Below are 17,276 nucleotides of genomic sequence, written 5' to 3' on the forward strand. Positions count from 1 at the left end.
GCTGAAGGCAGATGCTTAACCGACTGAGCCACCCAGGCGCCCCTAAAGATTTTATTTTTAAGTAATCTCTACACCCAGTGTGGGGCTCCAACTCACAATAAGATCAAGAGTCACATGCTCCACCGAGCCAGCCAGGTGCTCCCAAATTTTTCCGTTTTTTTCTTTAAGATTTTATTTATTTATTTGAGAGAGAGAATGAGAGAGAGCACGAGAGGGAAGAGGGTCAGAGGGAGAAGCAGACTCCCCGCCGAGCCGGGAGCCCGACGCGGGACTCGATCCCGGGACTCCAGGATCGTGACCTGAGCCGAAGGCAGTCGCTCAACCGACTGAGCCACCCCCGCGCCCTGATTTGAGTAAAACTGACATTCATTGGCTATTCCTAGTCTGTCTGCAGATGTGTAAGTTGATTCTGAACCCGCCCAGGGGGTGTCCTGGGCTCTAGGCTGGGGAGGGCCACAGTCCCGGTGACTTTCCCACACTGGAAAACTTGAGAATTACGTCAATAACTGTCTACATCTGAACCAAGTTTTATCTGCTTTATACCGAACAAAACTGGAGAACCGAAAGTGCGTTGTAAAAATGTGTGTGCCGCTTTCTTTCACCGGTTGTGTTCAAGCGACTGGACCAGTACTTTCTCGAAATATGGTTGTTCAATCTGCGGCGGCGAAGCACCGATGCTCTTGGCCGTTTCTGTCCAAATCAACCACCTGGGACTCTCGTTCTGCAAAAGTACAGTAAACGTGAACCGCGTCCGTGCGCGTTCTCGTCCCTGGGGGACCGTCCTGCGTCTGCGCCCCCGAGCTGATTCCACGGCCGCTTCCTGTGGCCTCCCCAGTTTTCAGCATGAAGGGAGGAAAAAGCGAAGGTTTTCCTGTCCCCAAGAACTCAGGAAAGTCGGTCTCCGTTCCGCTCGCCCGCTTTATGCCCGAATCCGTCACAGGCTGCATTTTCCATTTCAAATGTCACTAATGTGGACGCCTATCTTCCGCTCTCTTCCCCGTCTGCGCGGCCCTCTGAAACCACGAAGGCCGGCGGGGTGCCGAGCGGGGCAGGGACAGGACCCCGGGAGCGAGGGTAGGCGCGCGGCCCAACCAGGCGGCCCGGGCCGGCGGCTCCGGGCCGGCGGGCGGAACCACCGAGGGAAGCCCAGGGCGGAAGTGACGTGAGGCCCGCGCGCCGGATCCCCTCGCTCCCGAGGCGGCGGCGGGCTCCGCCCCTCGTGTGTCATCAGTCCGCGCCGACGCAGGAAGTGGCGACGCTACTGGCGCGCGCCGGGCGCTGTTTCTCCTCAGGCTCCGGGACCGGCGGCGGCGGCGGCGGCGGCGGCAGTGCAGGGGTGAGTGGCGGAGGGCCGGGACGAGCGGCGGGCGCAGCCAGCTCCCTGACCTCTCGCGTCCGGGCGTCGCCCCGCGCGGAGCTGGGGGTTGGGGCGGCGTCGGGCCCGGACCCCGGCTCGAGGCGGCGGGGCCCGGGGGGCGAGGGTCCCGGCGCCGCGGCCGTGTCGCAGCGCCCCCCAGCCCGGCTCCCGGGCCCTGTGACGGGGGCCGCGGCCCTCCTGACGGCAAACCCGTGCGCGGGCAGGACCGGGGAGCGAGCTGCGCGCTCTGCGCGGAGGAGCTCGCGTAGCCCCCGGCCGGAGGGTGACGGGGCGGGGAGCCCGCCGGGACCGCGCGGGAGTGGCGGGGGCTGCGCGCGGGCCCGGCGGCCGCGTCCTGACGCAGTCCCGCTGCCCTCCTCGCTGCAGCGCCTCCACTCCAATGGGTGATGAAAAGGACTCTTGGAAAGTGAAAACCTTAGATGAAATTCTTCAGGAAAAGAAACGACGGAAGGAGCAAGAGGAGAAGGCAGAGATAAAACGCCTCAAAAATGTAAGCCGTGCTTTTAAGTAAGTGGTTTTCTTAAAGGAGATTCAGTGTCTGTGCCCTCGCTTTTCCGTTAGAACAGCGCTTCTGCGGTGGAGTTCTTTCGTACTGCAGGTGTCGCAGGTGAGCCCGGAGTCTGTTCTGAACGTTGGCGACAGCGCTCAAGCCCCCAGTTTACCAGCTGAGGACTGCGTGGACGGCAGGCCCACGTGCAGGCGAGGCGCTTTGGGCCGGCGTCCGTTGGCGCGGCGGGCTGGTTTCTCTCGCGTCCTGTCTCTGCGTCTGTGACAGCACCGCTGTGTGTGCCGTAGTAGGAAGTCACGCTGAAATCAACACCAGCGCTTTATCTTTCCTCCTTTGGTTTGCGTGGTAACATCTTCAGAGCAGCTTCTGGTAATTCTGGGAGGGGTATCGGCAGAAGGAGCTCCCCTGACGGTGTTGGTCACTGACCCTTGTCAGCGATTGCTGAGCTATCACGGAGTATCTGGCGTAAAATGTACCTTAGGGCTGGATTTCAGCTCGCATAAACAACTAACATACCTGGCACAGGGTCTGACATCCCTTGTCCTGTGTGTGCTGGTTTCAAATTTTTCATCTCAGGTTCTGAGTTTACAGCGAGTTTTAATTTTAGCATCATGTGATTTGAGTGAAAGGTTTTTTTTTCCATATTTTGTAACATTGGTCCATTCAAAGCGTATGTGAGACTTTGTTTTTGGATGTTGGCAAGGTTTGATCATCATTTAAAAGGCACTTACCTGTGAGGAAAATGACTTTCTCCTTGCTTTCTCAGTCTGATGACCGGGATTCCAAGCGGGATTCCCTTGAGGAGGGGGAGCTGAGGGACCACCGCATGGAGATAACGATACGGAACTCACCATACAGAAGAGAGGACTCCATGGAAGACAGGTGGGGGCGAGGTGTACAGCAGGGAAGGGCGTCCCGGCTGCACATGCACTTCACTGTGGAGGCCCGCTGGGCCCCACCGCATAGCAGGGGTCCTGTCTGACTTTTGTCGCTGTTACTTTGAACACATTTGTAGTCATGACTTCAGATTTTCCTCACAGTTGAGACAGACTCTGTGTGTTGTCACTTGCCACCGCAACCCTGTTGTGAAGATCGAATGAGTGTGTACCTCTTTCCTTGCAATTATCCTTCCGTTAAATCCACAAACTACGTTTGTTTATTTGTTTGTTTGTTCTTAAGGATTTTTATATTTTTGAGAGAGTGCAAGAGCAGGGGTAGGGGCAGTGGCAGAGGGAGAAGCAGATTCCCCACCGAGCAGGGAGCCCGACACTAGGCTCCATCCCAGGACCCTGGGATCGTGACCTGAGCCAAAGGCAGACATTTCACCGACTGAGCCGCCCAGGCGCCCCTCACGAACTACATTTAAATAATTGTTCTGTGTGCTTTTAATGATTAATAAAATCACTGCCTAAAATTGTGCACAGATAAACCACACTAGAGTACTGAAGTATAGCGAGCAAGTCCTGTAAGCAGAAATGGTCCTCCCCAGGCCTGTGTATTCCAACACTTTTCCCTGCACCACTTGATTCCTTCTTGTACCCATCGTCAGCACCAGATTATCCATCATCAGACAATTAAAGCCAACCTAACCAGCAATTAAGGTGCAGAGACATAGATCAAGAAGTCTCCCAGGATTTCAGTCATACAGGCAGTTGAAGATATTGTTGAGGGACCTTTTGGGTCATTAAGTTTTATTAAAGTTGTGGTACCTTTTTTTTTTTGTTTAACAGCTTTGTTGGTATATAAGTGACAAATGCATATATATATATATGAAGTGTGCAGTTTGACATCTTTGTACATACTTGTGCAGTTATGATCAGGGTAATGAACATGTCTGTTGCCCCCTAAAGTTTCCTCAGAGAGGCATTGTTCCATATAGACGTGGATTTTTCACTTACACTTTTGATCTGAGTCTGTATTTGACAAGCAGTTTTGGCTTAAGTTTCATAGTTAATGTTTAAAATGGTAGTTCAGATTGCACTCCTTTGTATTCTGAACGCTGCATGTTTCTGGGTTAGAGAAGCTCCACAGTACGCTGAGGCTCCTTTCATCCCTCTCTCTAGCATGGTGTGATGCTGTTGTGTATTTCAGAGGAGAGGAAGATGACTCTTTGGCTATCAAACCACCGCAGCAAATGTCTCGGAAAGAAAAGGCTCATCACAGGAAAGATGAAAAGAGGAAAGAGAAACGTAGGCATCGTAGCCATTCAGCAGAAGGGGGTACAGAAGCTTTTTTTTTAATTAAAAATTTTTTTTTTTTAAGTTGTTTGTTTGTTCATTTGGTTTGGGGTTTTCTTTTCTTTTATTTTTTTTTTTGGTTTCCCGCGTAAGTGTGGTCTGTTTCCTATATCATGATCTGCTGCCTTCTCCAGAACACAATTGAAAGAGAAGAGAAAGTAAAATTTTAGCTGAAAGCATAAATTTATTGTAGATCATTCTGAATAGGTGTTTCATTTTTCTTCTGGTGTTTTTTCCCCTTGTTACATTGTCGTGGGTTAGTTCGTTTAAACGTTGTATTGTCTTAATTCAACAAATATAGGTATTTATTATGCAATTTTTATAGCAGTTCAGTGTTGAATTAACTGAAGGAAAAAAAGATGTTTGATGAAGTCCAAATGGGTTTGATCTCCTACCATTAAGAGGTTCTTAGGGGTGTTGGGAAACATGGCCCTGGCACCTGGTTTAAGTTTCGTGTTATCAGTGCAGTTGATGAACATGGTTCTGTCACACAAGATGGAAACCCACCAGAAGGAGTTGAACTTTGTCCTGTGTTCTTTATGAATGATGATGTTGTTTAATTACGGAACTGGTGTACACCTGACCCCTGAACAGCACGGGCTGGAACTCCACGGTCCGCTTGCACACGGATGTCTCCTGGTAAATGCAGGACAGTGCCGTAAACACACTTTCCCTTCCTTCTAGTTCTTCTGATGATAGTCTCTTTTGTGTAGCTTACACAGTTTAAGAGTACAGTAGGGAACACGTGTGACACAAAAGATGTGTTGTCAGTAAAGCTTCTGGTCAGCAGTAGGCTGTTAGTAGCTGACTGTTCAGGATTCATAATTACCCTTGGATTTCCGGCCACAGGGGTGTCGGTGCCCCTGCCCTGTGTTCATTGGTCAGCTATAGTCCAATCGTAGTTTATTTACTACAGAAAGTTGAAAAACAAGATGTAGTTACAGTTCTATTCAGGGGTCACCACGTTGTTCTTCCCTGATTTGGAGGCTCCAAGTCATTAATTAAGTATTCTCTTCCTCACTGGGAATTTGCAAATTAAGTTTTGGGAGTTGGACCCCTTTGCATGACACTCTCTTCCTCCTTAGGGAAGCACGCTAGAGCCAAGGAGAAAGAGCGAGAGCACGAACGCCGGAAGCGGCACCGAGAGGAGCAGGACAAGGCTCGCCGAGAGTGGGAGAGGCAGAAGAGGAGGGAGATGGCCCGGGAGCACTCCAGAAGGGAGAGGTGAGCGAGCACAGTTTGCTAAGGGGCCTGAACGGAGCGCTCCTGGGGCCAGTAGGCCGTCAGAGTGGCAGAAGAGACCATCCTGATACACAGTGACCCGGCAGCATAACACAGATGTGATGCAGAAGTGGTTTATGAGCCCAGAGTCATGATGCAGTAAACGTGGTGGTGCAAACCAAGAGATTTGTCCTGAAGGGATTGAGTTTTCACTGCCTCTTGAAGACTGAAATGGGTGTGAATCTTCCTGAGAAAAGATAGTGAAGGGAATGGAACTCTGTGTGTCGGTTTCTCCAGGTGGAGGCTGGTGAGGGAGGTACTCAGGAGCGAGGCCGTGCTGGCAGTTGCTCGAGACCCCGTGTAAGAGTGTGACGTGGACCTGAAGGAAGGGGCATTGCTGGCAGGAGCTGGGTCTGAGATGGGAATTCAGACACAGGGAATGAAGTTTTGGGGCCAAACACCTAACAGTGGAGAGGGAAAGGAAGGTAGAGGAGGGAGAAGTGACTTTCCTAGGCCTCTCAGCTGATGATGGGTGAGGGGGAGGAGGGACTGTAAATACCTCTGAGCTTGGTGCCTCAGGATGGGGCGTGCCTCGTGAGAGGAAGGGGAGCACTGTGTTCGAATCATAGGGAGGCGCTCTTGGAGATAGCCCAGTGCACGTATGGAAATCCTGACACACAATCTGTACCCAAGAGAAGTCTAGTTTAGGGTAATTACTGGGCAAATATTTATTGAGTGTGTGCTCTGGACCAAGCTCTGTTCTAGATGGCCTGAGCCAGGAAAACTAAGGAAATACATTGCTTCGGGTTCTCTAATAGACTGTAGGCTGCAGGAATAGACTGGAGTTCTTTCAGACAGACAAAAGGAAATCCCAAGGGCTTGGTAGCAGCCTGGGTGCTGAGACACCAGACTCTCGGACATGTCTCCCAAGTACACCTCTGCGGGCTCAGATTCCCAGGAAAAAGCATCTGTTTAGCCCCAGATCTGTGATGTGAATAGTAGGGCCACCTGTGTATATTGAGGTCATTTCCAAAGAAAGCTGGTGGGTGGCCTGCTACAAGGAAGGGAGAAGTAGGGGGGTAGATGTGCCAACATTCCCAGGAGCCAAGGCTGAGGGCTCAACTGACGAAGATGTTACAAGAGCCTTTGTTCTCTCGTGGAGGCGCTGTGGGACGAGCTGTCTTCAGGTAAAAGTCTGAGATCATGAGGTTAGCAGAGCTCTGTGTCCAGGTTCACTGCTAGCATGTGAAACACCCATGTTTGCCAGGCCCTGTGCTGACTCTGTTTAGGATGGGCTGACCCCACAGCTGTGCACACACAGCGGTAACTCCAAGGAAGCCAAGCCTGAAAATAAAAAACGTATGGGGAAAAAAAACATCAGTGGCTGCACTCTAGTCGGGAGACAGAGTTCACAGATTAGCATGGCGTGTTGCCAGACAAATGGCAACTGAGAGAAAAAATGAGAATCCAAAGTTGCTACAGTATGTTATCTGAAATATCCAATTTTCTTTTCTTTTTTTTTTAAGATTTTGTTAGAGGAGCACCTGGGTTGCTTAGTCAGTTAAGCATCTGCCTTCAGCTCAGGTCATGACCCCAGGGTCCTGGGATGGAGCCCCACGTCAGTCTCCCTGCTCAGTGGGGAATCTGCTTCTCCCTCTCCCTCTGCCTGCCACCCCCCCCCCGCTTGTGTTCTCTCTCTCAGTCAAATAAAATCTTAAAAAAAAAATTTTGTTAGTGCCCCTGAAATATGTCCCAATTTTCAACAAAAAGGTTTTTTTGTTTTTTTTGTTTTTTCAAAAAGTTTTGAGATATAAAAGAAATAGGAAAGTATGACCCTGTATCAAGGAAGAAAAGCATCAGTAGAAATCAAATGTTCCACATTAGCAAGGAATTTGAAACGGAGTGATAGAAATTATGCTTTCTAAAGCATGGAGAGAATTGACAAAAGATGAACAGAGCCTCAAAGATGAAAAACATTTGGGGCACCTGGGTGGCTTAGCCGGGATCCTGGGATGAGGATCTTTGCTCGGTGGGAGGCCTGCTTCTCCCTCTCCCACTCCCCCTGCCTGTGTTCCCTCTCTCGCTGTCTCTCTGTCAAATAAATGAATAAAATCTTAAAAAAAAAAAAAAAAGAAAAACATTTATCTATACATCCTAGAAGCTCATACCCCAAGTAGGATAAATAAAGTGACATCACAGTGAAACGTGAAAGCCAAAGAGAAAATCTTGAAAGCAGGAGAAAAAATCTACATAGAAGGGAGGCTTCAGTGTGATTGAGGCTGACTTCTCAGAGTCAGTGGGGGCCAGAGGTGGTGGAATGGCATGGTCCCACTGCGGAAAGAAAGCCTGGCAACCAGGAATTCTGTATCCAGCAAAACTGTTCTTCAAAAGTGAGGGGGAATAAGGAAGATAAACTGGTGGAATTCATTGTTAGCAAGACCTGCCTTAAATACTCAAGGAATACCTTCATGTTGAATGGAAATGACAGCAGAAGGTATCAGGGAAGAAAAGGAAGAAGGAAGAAAAGACTACTGGAAATGGTAAAGGCTCAGGTTAACATAATAATCTATAAGTGTTTCTTCTCATGTCTTCTCTTAATTTCTATAAGAAACACAGGATTGCATAAAACAGTGATTATTAAAATGCTCTCATGTGACACGTAGCATGTGTAGGCTGCACAGAGAAGGGAGGGCTGGAGCTGTGTCAGAGCAGAGCCTCTACATTCACTGGAACGATAAGGTGCATACTTCCGTGCTGGAGCAACCACTAAGAAAATAACTAATAAAGTAATACAAACAGAGGAATTAACATGGTATTCTAAAAATCCTTATTTAAACCAAAAAGGGAGAAACAGGACCCAAAAAGACAGAAGGCATAAAATTAAAACAATAACAACAAAAAGTAAATTCAGCCAAATCCATGATTACGTGAACCGTGGAGTGTTTTCTATATCCCGGAGGAGAGGTCCTTTGATAGCAAAGCAAGATACAGTAAGTTGTCTGTAAGGAGAACCTCTGAGTCCAGGACAAAAATAGGTCAAAAGTAAACATATGGACAGAGATGTCCCATGCCCACAGCAGCTGCAGAGCACAAGTGGCTCAGGCGAGACATCAGAGTTACCTGACAGAAGTCAGACCGGCGCTGACACAGGTTTCCCAACGATGGAAGGGTCCATGCAGCAGAAAGAAGTGATGGTGGTGAACATGTCTGTGCCTGATAGCTGAAAGGGGAAATAGGCAGTTCATCAATTCTAGTTGGAAATTTCAATACCACGTTGTCATCATTGACAGAACTAGAGAAAAGGATATAAAACATCTGGAAAATAACCTGCACCAGCTCAGTCTCACTGACTTTGCATTTAGCACTCCACCCACAGCTGCAGAGTACACACTTGAGAGGGAACAATGTCCAACATAGATCATATGTGGGCCACACAAGTTCTGAATCTAAGAGAATTGAGATTGTACCAAGTACACCCTCTTACCACAAAAGGATTAAAGTAGAAATCAACACAGAAAAAAACCTGAGGACATGCTCAAATGGAAACCCAACAGTCCTTTCCTACATAACCTACGGCCCAAAGAAGAAATTAAAAGGAAAAACGGATGCCTGGGTGGCTCAGTCGGTTAAGCATCCGACTTGATCTCAACTCGGGTCTTGATCTCAGGGTGGTGAGTTCAAGCCCTGCGTTGGGCGCCTCACTGAACATGGAGTCTACTGGAGAAAAAAAAATTTTTTTTTGAACTGAATGAAAACAAAAGGAGTGTGCCAAAAGTTAGTGATGCAGAAGAGGCTGTGCATGGAGTGAGATGTTTTGGCTTTTAAGCACTGATAACAGAGAAGGAAGTTGTCAGGTCAGCATCCGAGCTTCTGCAGAAAGCAGAACAGAGAAGCAGACTCAACCCAAAGCAAGCAGAAGGAACATCCACAGAATCCCAAGCAGACAGAAGCAGGTTCACGGGGCAGGCTAGGAGCTGGCCACAGGTGGGCGTGAAGGGGCCTGTCAGGCGATGGGCATGTTTTAAAACTGGCTTGTGGTGACGGTTGCACAATCCCATAAACTTAGGAAAAATGGAGTACTGTGGTTGGATTTCATATGTTACGTTACAGTTTTTATCTCACAACAGTTTGGACTCGGGCACTTAGAGAATAGTTTCTAGAAGCCCAGCCTTCTGCAGTGGTGACATCTGATGGGCTCCAAAGTTGTACAGTATTGGTGACTGGACCACGGGCTATGTTCCGTTTTCGCCATTGTTTTGCTCATTTCTGTTTGTGTATACTAGTACTTACTTTTTTTTTTTTATTAAATGTATTAGCTTTCTATATTTGGACATAACCGTAGGGACATGAAACTAACTGGCCAGTTTTCACTATCTGCCGCGTTGTGGTGCAGTTAGCCACACACACCGCAGTACTCGAATGACTCTTGCCCCCTTCATGAAGCAGCTTTCCCCACTGCCCTTCACATATCACACTCAGGCCCGCTGACCTCCATGCCAGGCTGGGCTGGGGAATCGCCTGGGGGGTCCATCTGCCATAGAATCGAGTAAGGAGGGTCGATGGGGCCCCTGGCCTGAGTCTAGATCCTCCTCCCGACCTCCCTCAGCTGGACTCTTCTACCCCCTCTGTAGCCCCTGAAAACTTAGTGATAAAGGTGGATTTAAATTGTGGTGTCATCCATACCTAGCAGGTCTGCTAAACGCATCTGGAAGCAGTAGGCTCATTCCTCATTGGCACTTAACTCATTGTGCTAGTGTTTTGCTTTATTATTATTATTTTTTAAGATTTTATTTATTTGTGGGATGACTGGTTGGCTCAGTCGGTTAAGCGGCTGGCTGCCTTCGGCTCAGGTCATGCTCTCGGGGTCCTGGGATTGAGTCTCCACATCGGGCTCCCTGCTCCGCGGGAAGCTTGCTACTCCCTCTGCCTGCTGCTCCCCCTGCTTGTGCTCTCTTTCTCTAACAAATAAATGAAATCTTAAAAAAAAAAAAGATTTTATTTATTTGAGGGGCGCCTGAGTGGCTCAGTCAGTGAAGCCTCTGCCTTCAGCTCAGGTCATGATCCCAGGGGGCCCCACATTGGGCTCCCTGCTCAGCGTGGAGTCTGCTTCTCCCTCTCCCTCTGCCTGCCGCTCCCCCTGCTTGTGCGTGAGTGCACGCACTCTCTCAATCCCTCTCCGTCGAGTAAATAAAAATGTTTAAAAAAAAAAAGATTTTATTAGAACGCACAAACGGGTGGGGGGGGCAGAGAGAGGGAGACAAGCAGACTCTGCGCTAAACACGGAGCCTGACGTGGGGCTCAGTCTCACGACCCTGAAGTCATGACCCGAGCGAGCCGAAAGCCAGAGTCAGATGCTTGGGGCGCCCGGGTGGCTCAGTCGTTTGGGCGGCTGCCTTTGGCTCGGGTCATGATCCCGGGGCCCTGGGATGGAGCCCCCCGCATCGGGCTCCCTGCTGGGCGGGGAGCCTGCTTTCCCTCTCCCTCTGCCTGCCTCTCTGCCTACTTGTGCTCTGTCTCTAGCTCTGTTAAATGGATAAATGAGAATCTTTAAAAAAAAAAAAAAAAAAAGTCAGATGCTTAACTGACTGAGCCACCCAGGCGCCCCTAGCTTTACCCTGCTGTGGTTGTCAGGGTGTGTGCACGTCTGTCTTCTGCTTTTCAGCAGTCGTCCGTGGTTTGCATAACCTAAATGGACGGCTTTTAAATTTGAACAAAAAAGCACTCGGGGCAAAAAAGGAAAACGTGTCTGTGGAGAGAGAGTTGGCCTGTGCTTGTTGCAGGGACCGCCTTGAGCAGCTGGAGAGGAAGCGGGAGAGAGAACGAAAGATGCGCGAGCAGCAGAAGGAGCAGCGGGAACAGAAGGAGCGGGAGCGGCGGGCCGAGGAGCGGCGCAAGGAGCGCGAGGCCCGGAGGGAAGGTGCGGGTGGGCGCCGCTCCCACGGGTGAGCCCAGGGCTGCGCCGGTGACGCTGAGGGACGGGGCGCTCAGGACGGCGGCCGAGCAAAGTGGGGACGGGCCGTGGGGCTCCGCAGTTCAGCCTGACCCGCGTAATTCCCTGCCGAGGAAGGCTGCGGCCGCCGCAGGTGCGAGGTGAGGGCGTGCGGCTGGGGTCTTCCCGGGCCTGGTGCCGGACAGCTGCGTCTGCGGCCCGCGCTGGTCAGGCACAGGCTCGAAGAGGTGGGTCGTGGCCCCTTTTTGACCAATGGAGAAGAGTCTGGAAGGTCCCCATGGGTCCTCAGGGACAGCTCGCAGCCTCCAGGCCTCTGTCACCAGGGCACGTGTGGTGCATCACCACCAGCAAGGGTGCGGGTGAGACCTGACCGAGCTGGGCCCCTGCAAGAGAGGGCGCTGCCGGCTCCATGTCCCGCTGTGTTCTGTGCCCCAGTTTCTACGCATCACCGAACAATGAGAGAGGACTATGGCGACAAAGTGAAAGCAAGCCACTGGAGTCGCAGCCCGCTCCGGCCACCCCGAGAGAGGTTTGAGCTGACAGATGGCCGGAAGCCAGGTGAGGGTGCACAGTGCGCGTCTGGGGGCCGGCATGGCGTGGCACTCCGCTGACGGCTGTTTTAGCACAAGCACTTGGTGTTTTTGTGTACGATGAGATGATACGCTCCGGTTGTCCCGTGTCGCGTGACGGGGCCGTCACTTGTGTGAAGTACGTTTGTGTCTGTCGGTGGGGACGTTTGCCACGGTGTCTTCCAGCTCGGGGGGAGCCGTGCGTCATGCAGACCAGTTAGTCTCTGTGTGGAAGACGCCGTCGGGGCTTGTTTATTGTAAGGCACTTGCCACGTTCACCTTCGTGGTTTGTTCCACAAGTAAAAGAAGAGAAAATGGAAGAGAGAGACCTGCTGTCCGACCTACAAGACGTCAGCGACAGCGAGAGGAAAACCAGCTCCGCCGAGTCCTCGTCAGGTAGGCGCTGGCTCCGCCGCCGCGCGGGGAGGGCCCACCGGTCCCCACCGTGCACTTCCGGCTCTTTTCTTCCCGAAGCGGAGTCGGGGTCGGGCTCGGAGGAGGAGGAGGAGGAGGAGGAAGAGGAGGAGGAGGAGGAGGAGGAGGAGGAGGGGAGCAGCAGCGAAGACTCGGAGGAGGAGGAGGAGGAGGAGGAGGAGGAGACCGGGAGCAACTCCGAGGACGCGTCCGGACAGTCGGCTGGTGAGGGCACAGGGCCCGGCGGTTGCGTCCGGTGTCTAGAACCTGCGCAGAAACCATTTGAGCTCTCAATTTAAAAATATTTCCAAACAGAAAATGCCTTGGTGTCTGGGACTCACATGAGACCCCAAAATGGACGGTTTACAGTGGCTCTTGCTTCCGGGTAGCTAAAGCAGACCCTTGTTTGTGCTCGTGGAGGTTCTGAACGGCCCTGCAGGTCTGAGCAGACGCCCGCTCTCTCTTGCAGAGGAAGTGAGCGAGGACGAGATGAGTGAGGACGGGGAGCGGGAGAGCGAGAACCACGTCCTGGTCGGTGAGCGGCACCCCCTGGGCGGGCCTTCCCTCGGGCCTTCCCTCGGCTGCCCCTCAGCGACCGTGACCCTTTCTAAAGCCAGTGGATCACCACCTTGTGTGCGCGGCCCTCCCCCGAGGCGCAGGCAGCCGACTCCGAGAGACGCGCTTGTGACCGCGGAGGGCCAGCACCCCTGACTAGGGGCAGTGCTAGGTCAATATCATCCTCAGCGTCCCAGTGGCTTAGACACGGCAGGGAGGCGCCCTCCGCCCTGGCCTCTGAGCTCCGCTCCATCCGCAGGGCGGGCACTTCCCGTAGGCAGCAGCCGGGCCATGCCCTCGGGGGCCTGACAGGCCGCCTTTGAGCCGCGGCTCCCAGTGCTCACGGCTGAGGTGGCGAACCCCAAGACCCCCCCCCAGTGCCCTCTGTCCAGAGTGGTGGGGTACGCAGCTATGTGCAGCACCTGGGGTCTCTCCCGTGCGGCTCTGTTGTGCACTCGGTGTCCCCCCACCCCAGAGCAGGAGAGGGGTGATGACCCTGCTTATTCCTGGTTCCACAGTTGGGTTTAACATTTGAAGTTCCAGAGTCCCGATTTGACCGAGACTCCGGAGACAGCGAGGACGGGGAGGAAGAAGCCGGCGAGGGCACCCCGCAGAGCAGCGCCCTGACTGAGGGCGACTTCGTGCCCGACTCTCCTGCCTTGTCACCCATTGAACTCAAACAAGAGCTGCCCAAGTACCTCCCTGCCCTGCAGGTCAGGCGTCCCCCACCCCAGGGCTGGCTCGACTTTGCCGACGGCGGACAGGGCTGGGGGCTGAGAGCATGAGCGGGGCCCCCGGTGTGGCCATCTGCCGCCGGGGTCACCTGTGCCTCGAGGGAAGGTGCCGGGGCTTCGGTGGTTGTGCTGCCGCGGGCGTTCCTGTCCCCGTTGTTATCTTAGCGGAGGGCGGCCAGGCCTGGCTCTGGCCCAGGAGGGCATGCCCGGGACCAGGTTGTGTCCATGTTGGTTTTATTTCTTAAGCCAAGAGCATGTGCTCACTGAAGAAGCCGGGAGGAGGGCTGCTGCTGGCCCTGCCACCAGACGCGTTCTGGGCAGGGACTGCTGCACCAGCTCAAGCAGGTGTGAGCGTGGCCACGGCTGCTGTGTCCCCACGGTGTGCTTCCTTGCAGGGCTGTCGGAGCGTGGAGGAATTCCAGTGCCTGAATAGGATCGAAGAAGGCACTTACGGGGTGGTGTACAGAGCAAAGGACAAGAAAACAGGTGGGTGCAGTATCAAGTGGGCCCCAAGGTGGGAAGGGCAAATGTGGGACAGGAACCAGGCGGCACAGAAAACCTGTCCTCGGGCAGGAAGGAGTTTCTCCTGAGGAGCATTGTCTTTGGGTGCACCCACCGCCCTTTCTTAGGCCCAGCCTGGCGTTTGCTGGGCCCACATGCGGGCTCTGGGAGGGAGGGAGGCAGGGCGTCTCGCTCCAGCCACAGCCAGCTTGCAGGGACTGAGATCCAAGCCTGGGCCATCCTGACCCTTGGCACCCTCAGTATCAAGGTCACTGAACACACAGTTCCTACTCTGCTGAGAGTCTTCCCTCCCCAGATGCCCGGTCATGGCCTTGCCTTACCTGGCAAGCACGGGCCCCTGAGCAGTTGACTCCTTGATGTCTGTGGAGTCCAGAGGTCAGCCTGACTGTAGGCTCTGCTGCTTGCTTGTGACGGCAGGTGCCTCGGCTCCAGAAGGGACTGTGGAGTCTGCTTTGAGTGCTAGCACCTGAGCAGGTGTGTGAATCGTGGACCAGAAGCTTCCCTACCGCCCACATCTGGGTCTTGGAAACTCAGGGAGGCCACCTGAGATCCTGAGACCCTGATGAATGTTTCCGTGTTGGGATGTTGAGGTTTGCCGTGTCTCCTGGCGAATCACAGTAGGGCTGGAGAGAGAAATGGGACAGTCCTCCTCAGCTGTTTTGGACGAAAGCTGGTCTGGAAATAGGCCTCGTGTTCCTGTCAGGCAACAGGGTTGGGTTTTTTTCTGGGTGCTGACATGTTACGGGACTTTCCAGTTAAAACAAGACTTCTCGGTGCACAACAAGTGCTTCCCGAGCCCCAGCCAAGTGTGTGTGTGTGGAAGGTTTGCTCAGCCTGTCCTTGAATTGTTTTCAGATGAAATTGTGGCTTTGAAGCGGCTGAAGATGGAGAAGGAGAAAGAGGGCTTTCCAATCACATCTCTGAGGGAGATCAACACCATCCTCAAGGCGCAGCACCCCAACATCGTCACGGTCAGGGTAAGGCAGCGCCGGCCTGTGCCCCGAGAGCAGCCTGTGAGTCACACTTAACCCGTGTTGTGCAGAAACGAGGCACGAGCCCCCTCACCCCAGATGGCAGTCCCTTGATGGTCATCGCACTTTACAGGCCCTTGCCGTCGCTGCATGTCTGTACTCCTGGAGGCGGTGGTTGCAGAGGTGGGGCCTGGAGGGGAGCATGGCGCCCACAAACTTTTGTTTTTTAGGAAATAGTCGTGGGCAGCAACATGGACAAGATCTACATCGTGATGAACTACGTGGAGCACGACCTCAAGAGCCTGATGGAGACCATGAAACAGCCGTTCTTGCCAGGTGGGGCCCCTGGGCACGGTGGGGCCCCGAGGTACTCCTACGGATGCAGCCCTCTGGCGTCCCCCACGAGGAACATCCCACCCGTGGGCTGCCCGGCTGCTGGTGGTGTCCCTGACCTTGTGACTCTGAGCCCGTCACACCGTGTGCGTGAGTGTGTGTGCGTGGAAGGGCCCTGCTGAGCTGGGAGCGCTCCTGGGGTGAATGCACCCCAAGAAGCCTGGTCGCTGCTGAGGCGAGCAGATGACCTAGGACAGTAACCCACTGCCCTCTAGGGGAGGTGAAGACCCTGATGATCCAGCTGCTGCGTGGTGTGAAACATCTGCATGACAACTGGATCCTGCACCGGGACCTGAAGACCTCCAACCTGCTGCTGAGCCACGCTGGCATCCTCAAGGTGAGCCCCCACGGCTCACCCCACAGGGCGCCCGACACCCGGGCCTCAGAGGTCTGCCCACAGCCTGCCCTCCATCCTTGCAGGTCGGCGACTTCGGGCTGGCAAGGGAATACGGGTCCCCTCTGAAGGCCTACACTCCAGTCGTGGTGACCCTGTGGTACCGTGCCCCAGAGCTGCTGCTTGGCGCCAAGGTGAGTGCTGGGGGCTGGGGGGCCTAACCCGTGTTTGCTGCCCCACCAGCCCCCTGAGTGCACCCCTGGCCTCCCAGGAGTACTCCACGGCTGTGGACATGTGGTCGGTGGGCTGCATCTTTGGGGAGCTGCTGACTCAGAAGCCGCTATTCCCTGGGAAGTCGGAAATCGATCAGATCAACAAAGTGTTTAAGGTGCGTCTGTGGCTTCCGCCTGTGGGGCGCCCTGGCAGGTATGTGCAGGCCCCCCGGACCAGACCCTCCCCCGCAGGCTGTGGCCGTTCTGAGACTTGCCTTTCTGTCTCTCTCTCTTAGGACCTGGGGACCCCCAGTGAGAAAATCTGGCCTGGCTACAATGACCTCCCCGCGGTCAAGAAGATGACCTTCACCGAATATCCCTATAACAATCTCCGTAAACGCTTTGGGGCGCTGCTCTCAGACCAGGGCTTTGACCTCATGAACAAGTGTGTCAACCTGTGGGCGCCCCGCCCCCCACCCCCGCCCCCGTGCTGGGTACCAAGTGCTCTTGTTCCCCCAGGTTCCTGACCTACTTCCCTGGGCGGAGAGTCAGTGCCGAGGACGGCCTCAAGCATGAGTACTTCCGAGAGACCCCCCTCCCCATCGACCCCTCCATGTTCCCCACGTGGCCCGCCAAGAGTGAGCAGCAAAGGGTGAAGCGTGGCACGAGCCCACGGCCCCCAGAGGGAGGCCTGGGCTATAGCCAGCTGGTGAGGGGCAGGGCCGGCAGGGGAGGGAAGGGGGGTGGGGGCTCCCCGGGGCAGGGCTGGCGCAGCCAGGGCCCCACAGCACCACTTGCTCCCCAGGGCGACGACGATTTGAAGGAGACGGGTTTCCACCTCACGACCACAAACCAGGGAGCCTCGGCCGCGGGGCCCGGCTTCAGCCTCAAGTTCTGAGGGTCGGCACAGAGCCTGCACCAGCCCTGCGGGGGCTGCCCGGTGCGACTCAGCCGGGCCCCGGGCCGGTGCCGGAGGCAACGTGTGCGGCCAGACCCGGGCCCTGCTCTGAGCGGACACAGCCGGCGTGGCCGTGGGTCTCCACCTCAAGTCTCAGACTGCCCGTCTGTTTGCTTTTCCACGTTTTATTTTTATTTTATCTTGGCTTGTAAATTTGTAGAATTAAATCACATTTTCCTTGTGGAAGGAAAGGCTGTATTTTTTTAGATGTGTCAGACTTGCCCTGCAAGGAGTGGGCGGGCATCCGTTGGTGGCCGGTGTGGACAGCATACCCCCGGACACGCAGACTCACGTGGTCACCACCGGGGGCTGTGCCGCGA

At 53.9% G+C, this 17,276-nt stretch overlaps 1 protein-coding gene across 4 annotated transcripts; it reads left to right on the forward strand.

The window, feature by feature from the left end:
* Window positions 1-1,744: 1,744 nt before the first annotated feature.
* On the forward strand, window positions 1,745-17,147 carry LOC112811902 (cyclin-dependent kinase 11B). Of its 4 annotated transcripts, none has more exons than XM_025856383.2 (19): window positions 1,745-1,868; window positions 2,653-2,768; window positions 3,978-4,105; window positions 5,209-5,347; window positions 11,125-11,261; window positions 11,730-11,852; window positions 12,164-12,259; window positions 12,338-12,502; window positions 12,747-12,812; window positions 13,370-13,545; window positions 13,962-14,052; window positions 14,944-15,065; window positions 15,290-15,395; window positions 15,668-15,789; window positions 15,873-15,980; window positions 16,058-16,174; window positions 16,295-16,443; window positions 16,518-16,707; window positions 16,804-17,147. In XM_025856383.2, exons 1-19 carry the CDS (start codon window positions 1,758-1,760, stop codon window positions 16,894-16,896), a joined length of 2,355 nt encoding a protein of 784 aa, XP_025712168.1. In that variant the 5' UTR covers window positions 1,745-1,757; the 3' UTR covers window positions 16,897-17,147. The 4 variants fall into 4 exon arrangements, with proteins under 4 accessions (XP_025712168.1, XP_073759608.1, XP_025712170.1 ...); XM_073903507.1 differs by having other exon boundaries at window positions 3,978-4,075; XM_025856385.1 differs by lacking the exon at window positions 1,745-1,868 and having other exon boundaries at window positions 2,682-2,768; window positions 3,950-4,105.
* Window positions 17,148-17,276: the final 129 nt, after the last annotated feature.

This window comes from Callorhinus ursinus, unplaced genomic scaffold, assembly GCF_003265705.2.
Source record: "Callorhinus ursinus isolate GAN/ISIS: 27379988/994484 unplaced genomic scaffold, GSC_fseal_2.0 scaffold18, whole genome shotgun sequence".
Taxonomy (NCBI): domain Eukaryota; kingdom Metazoa; phylum Chordata; class Mammalia; order Carnivora; family Otariidae; genus Callorhinus; species Callorhinus ursinus.

Coding starts and splice junctions, on each gene's coding strand:
- LOC112811902 (XM_025856383.2), top strand. CDS start 1,758: ATGGGTGATGAAAAGGACTCTTGGAAAGTGAAAACCTTAGATGAAATT. Junction 11,853..12,163: donor GACAGATGGCCGGAAGCCAG/GTGAGGGTGCAC, acceptor TTGTTCCACAAG/TAAAAGAAGAGAAAATGGAA. Junction 15,981..16,057: donor AGCTGCTGCTTGGCGCCAAG/GTGAGTGCTGGG, acceptor CTGGCCTCCCAG/GAGTACTCCACGGCTGTGGA.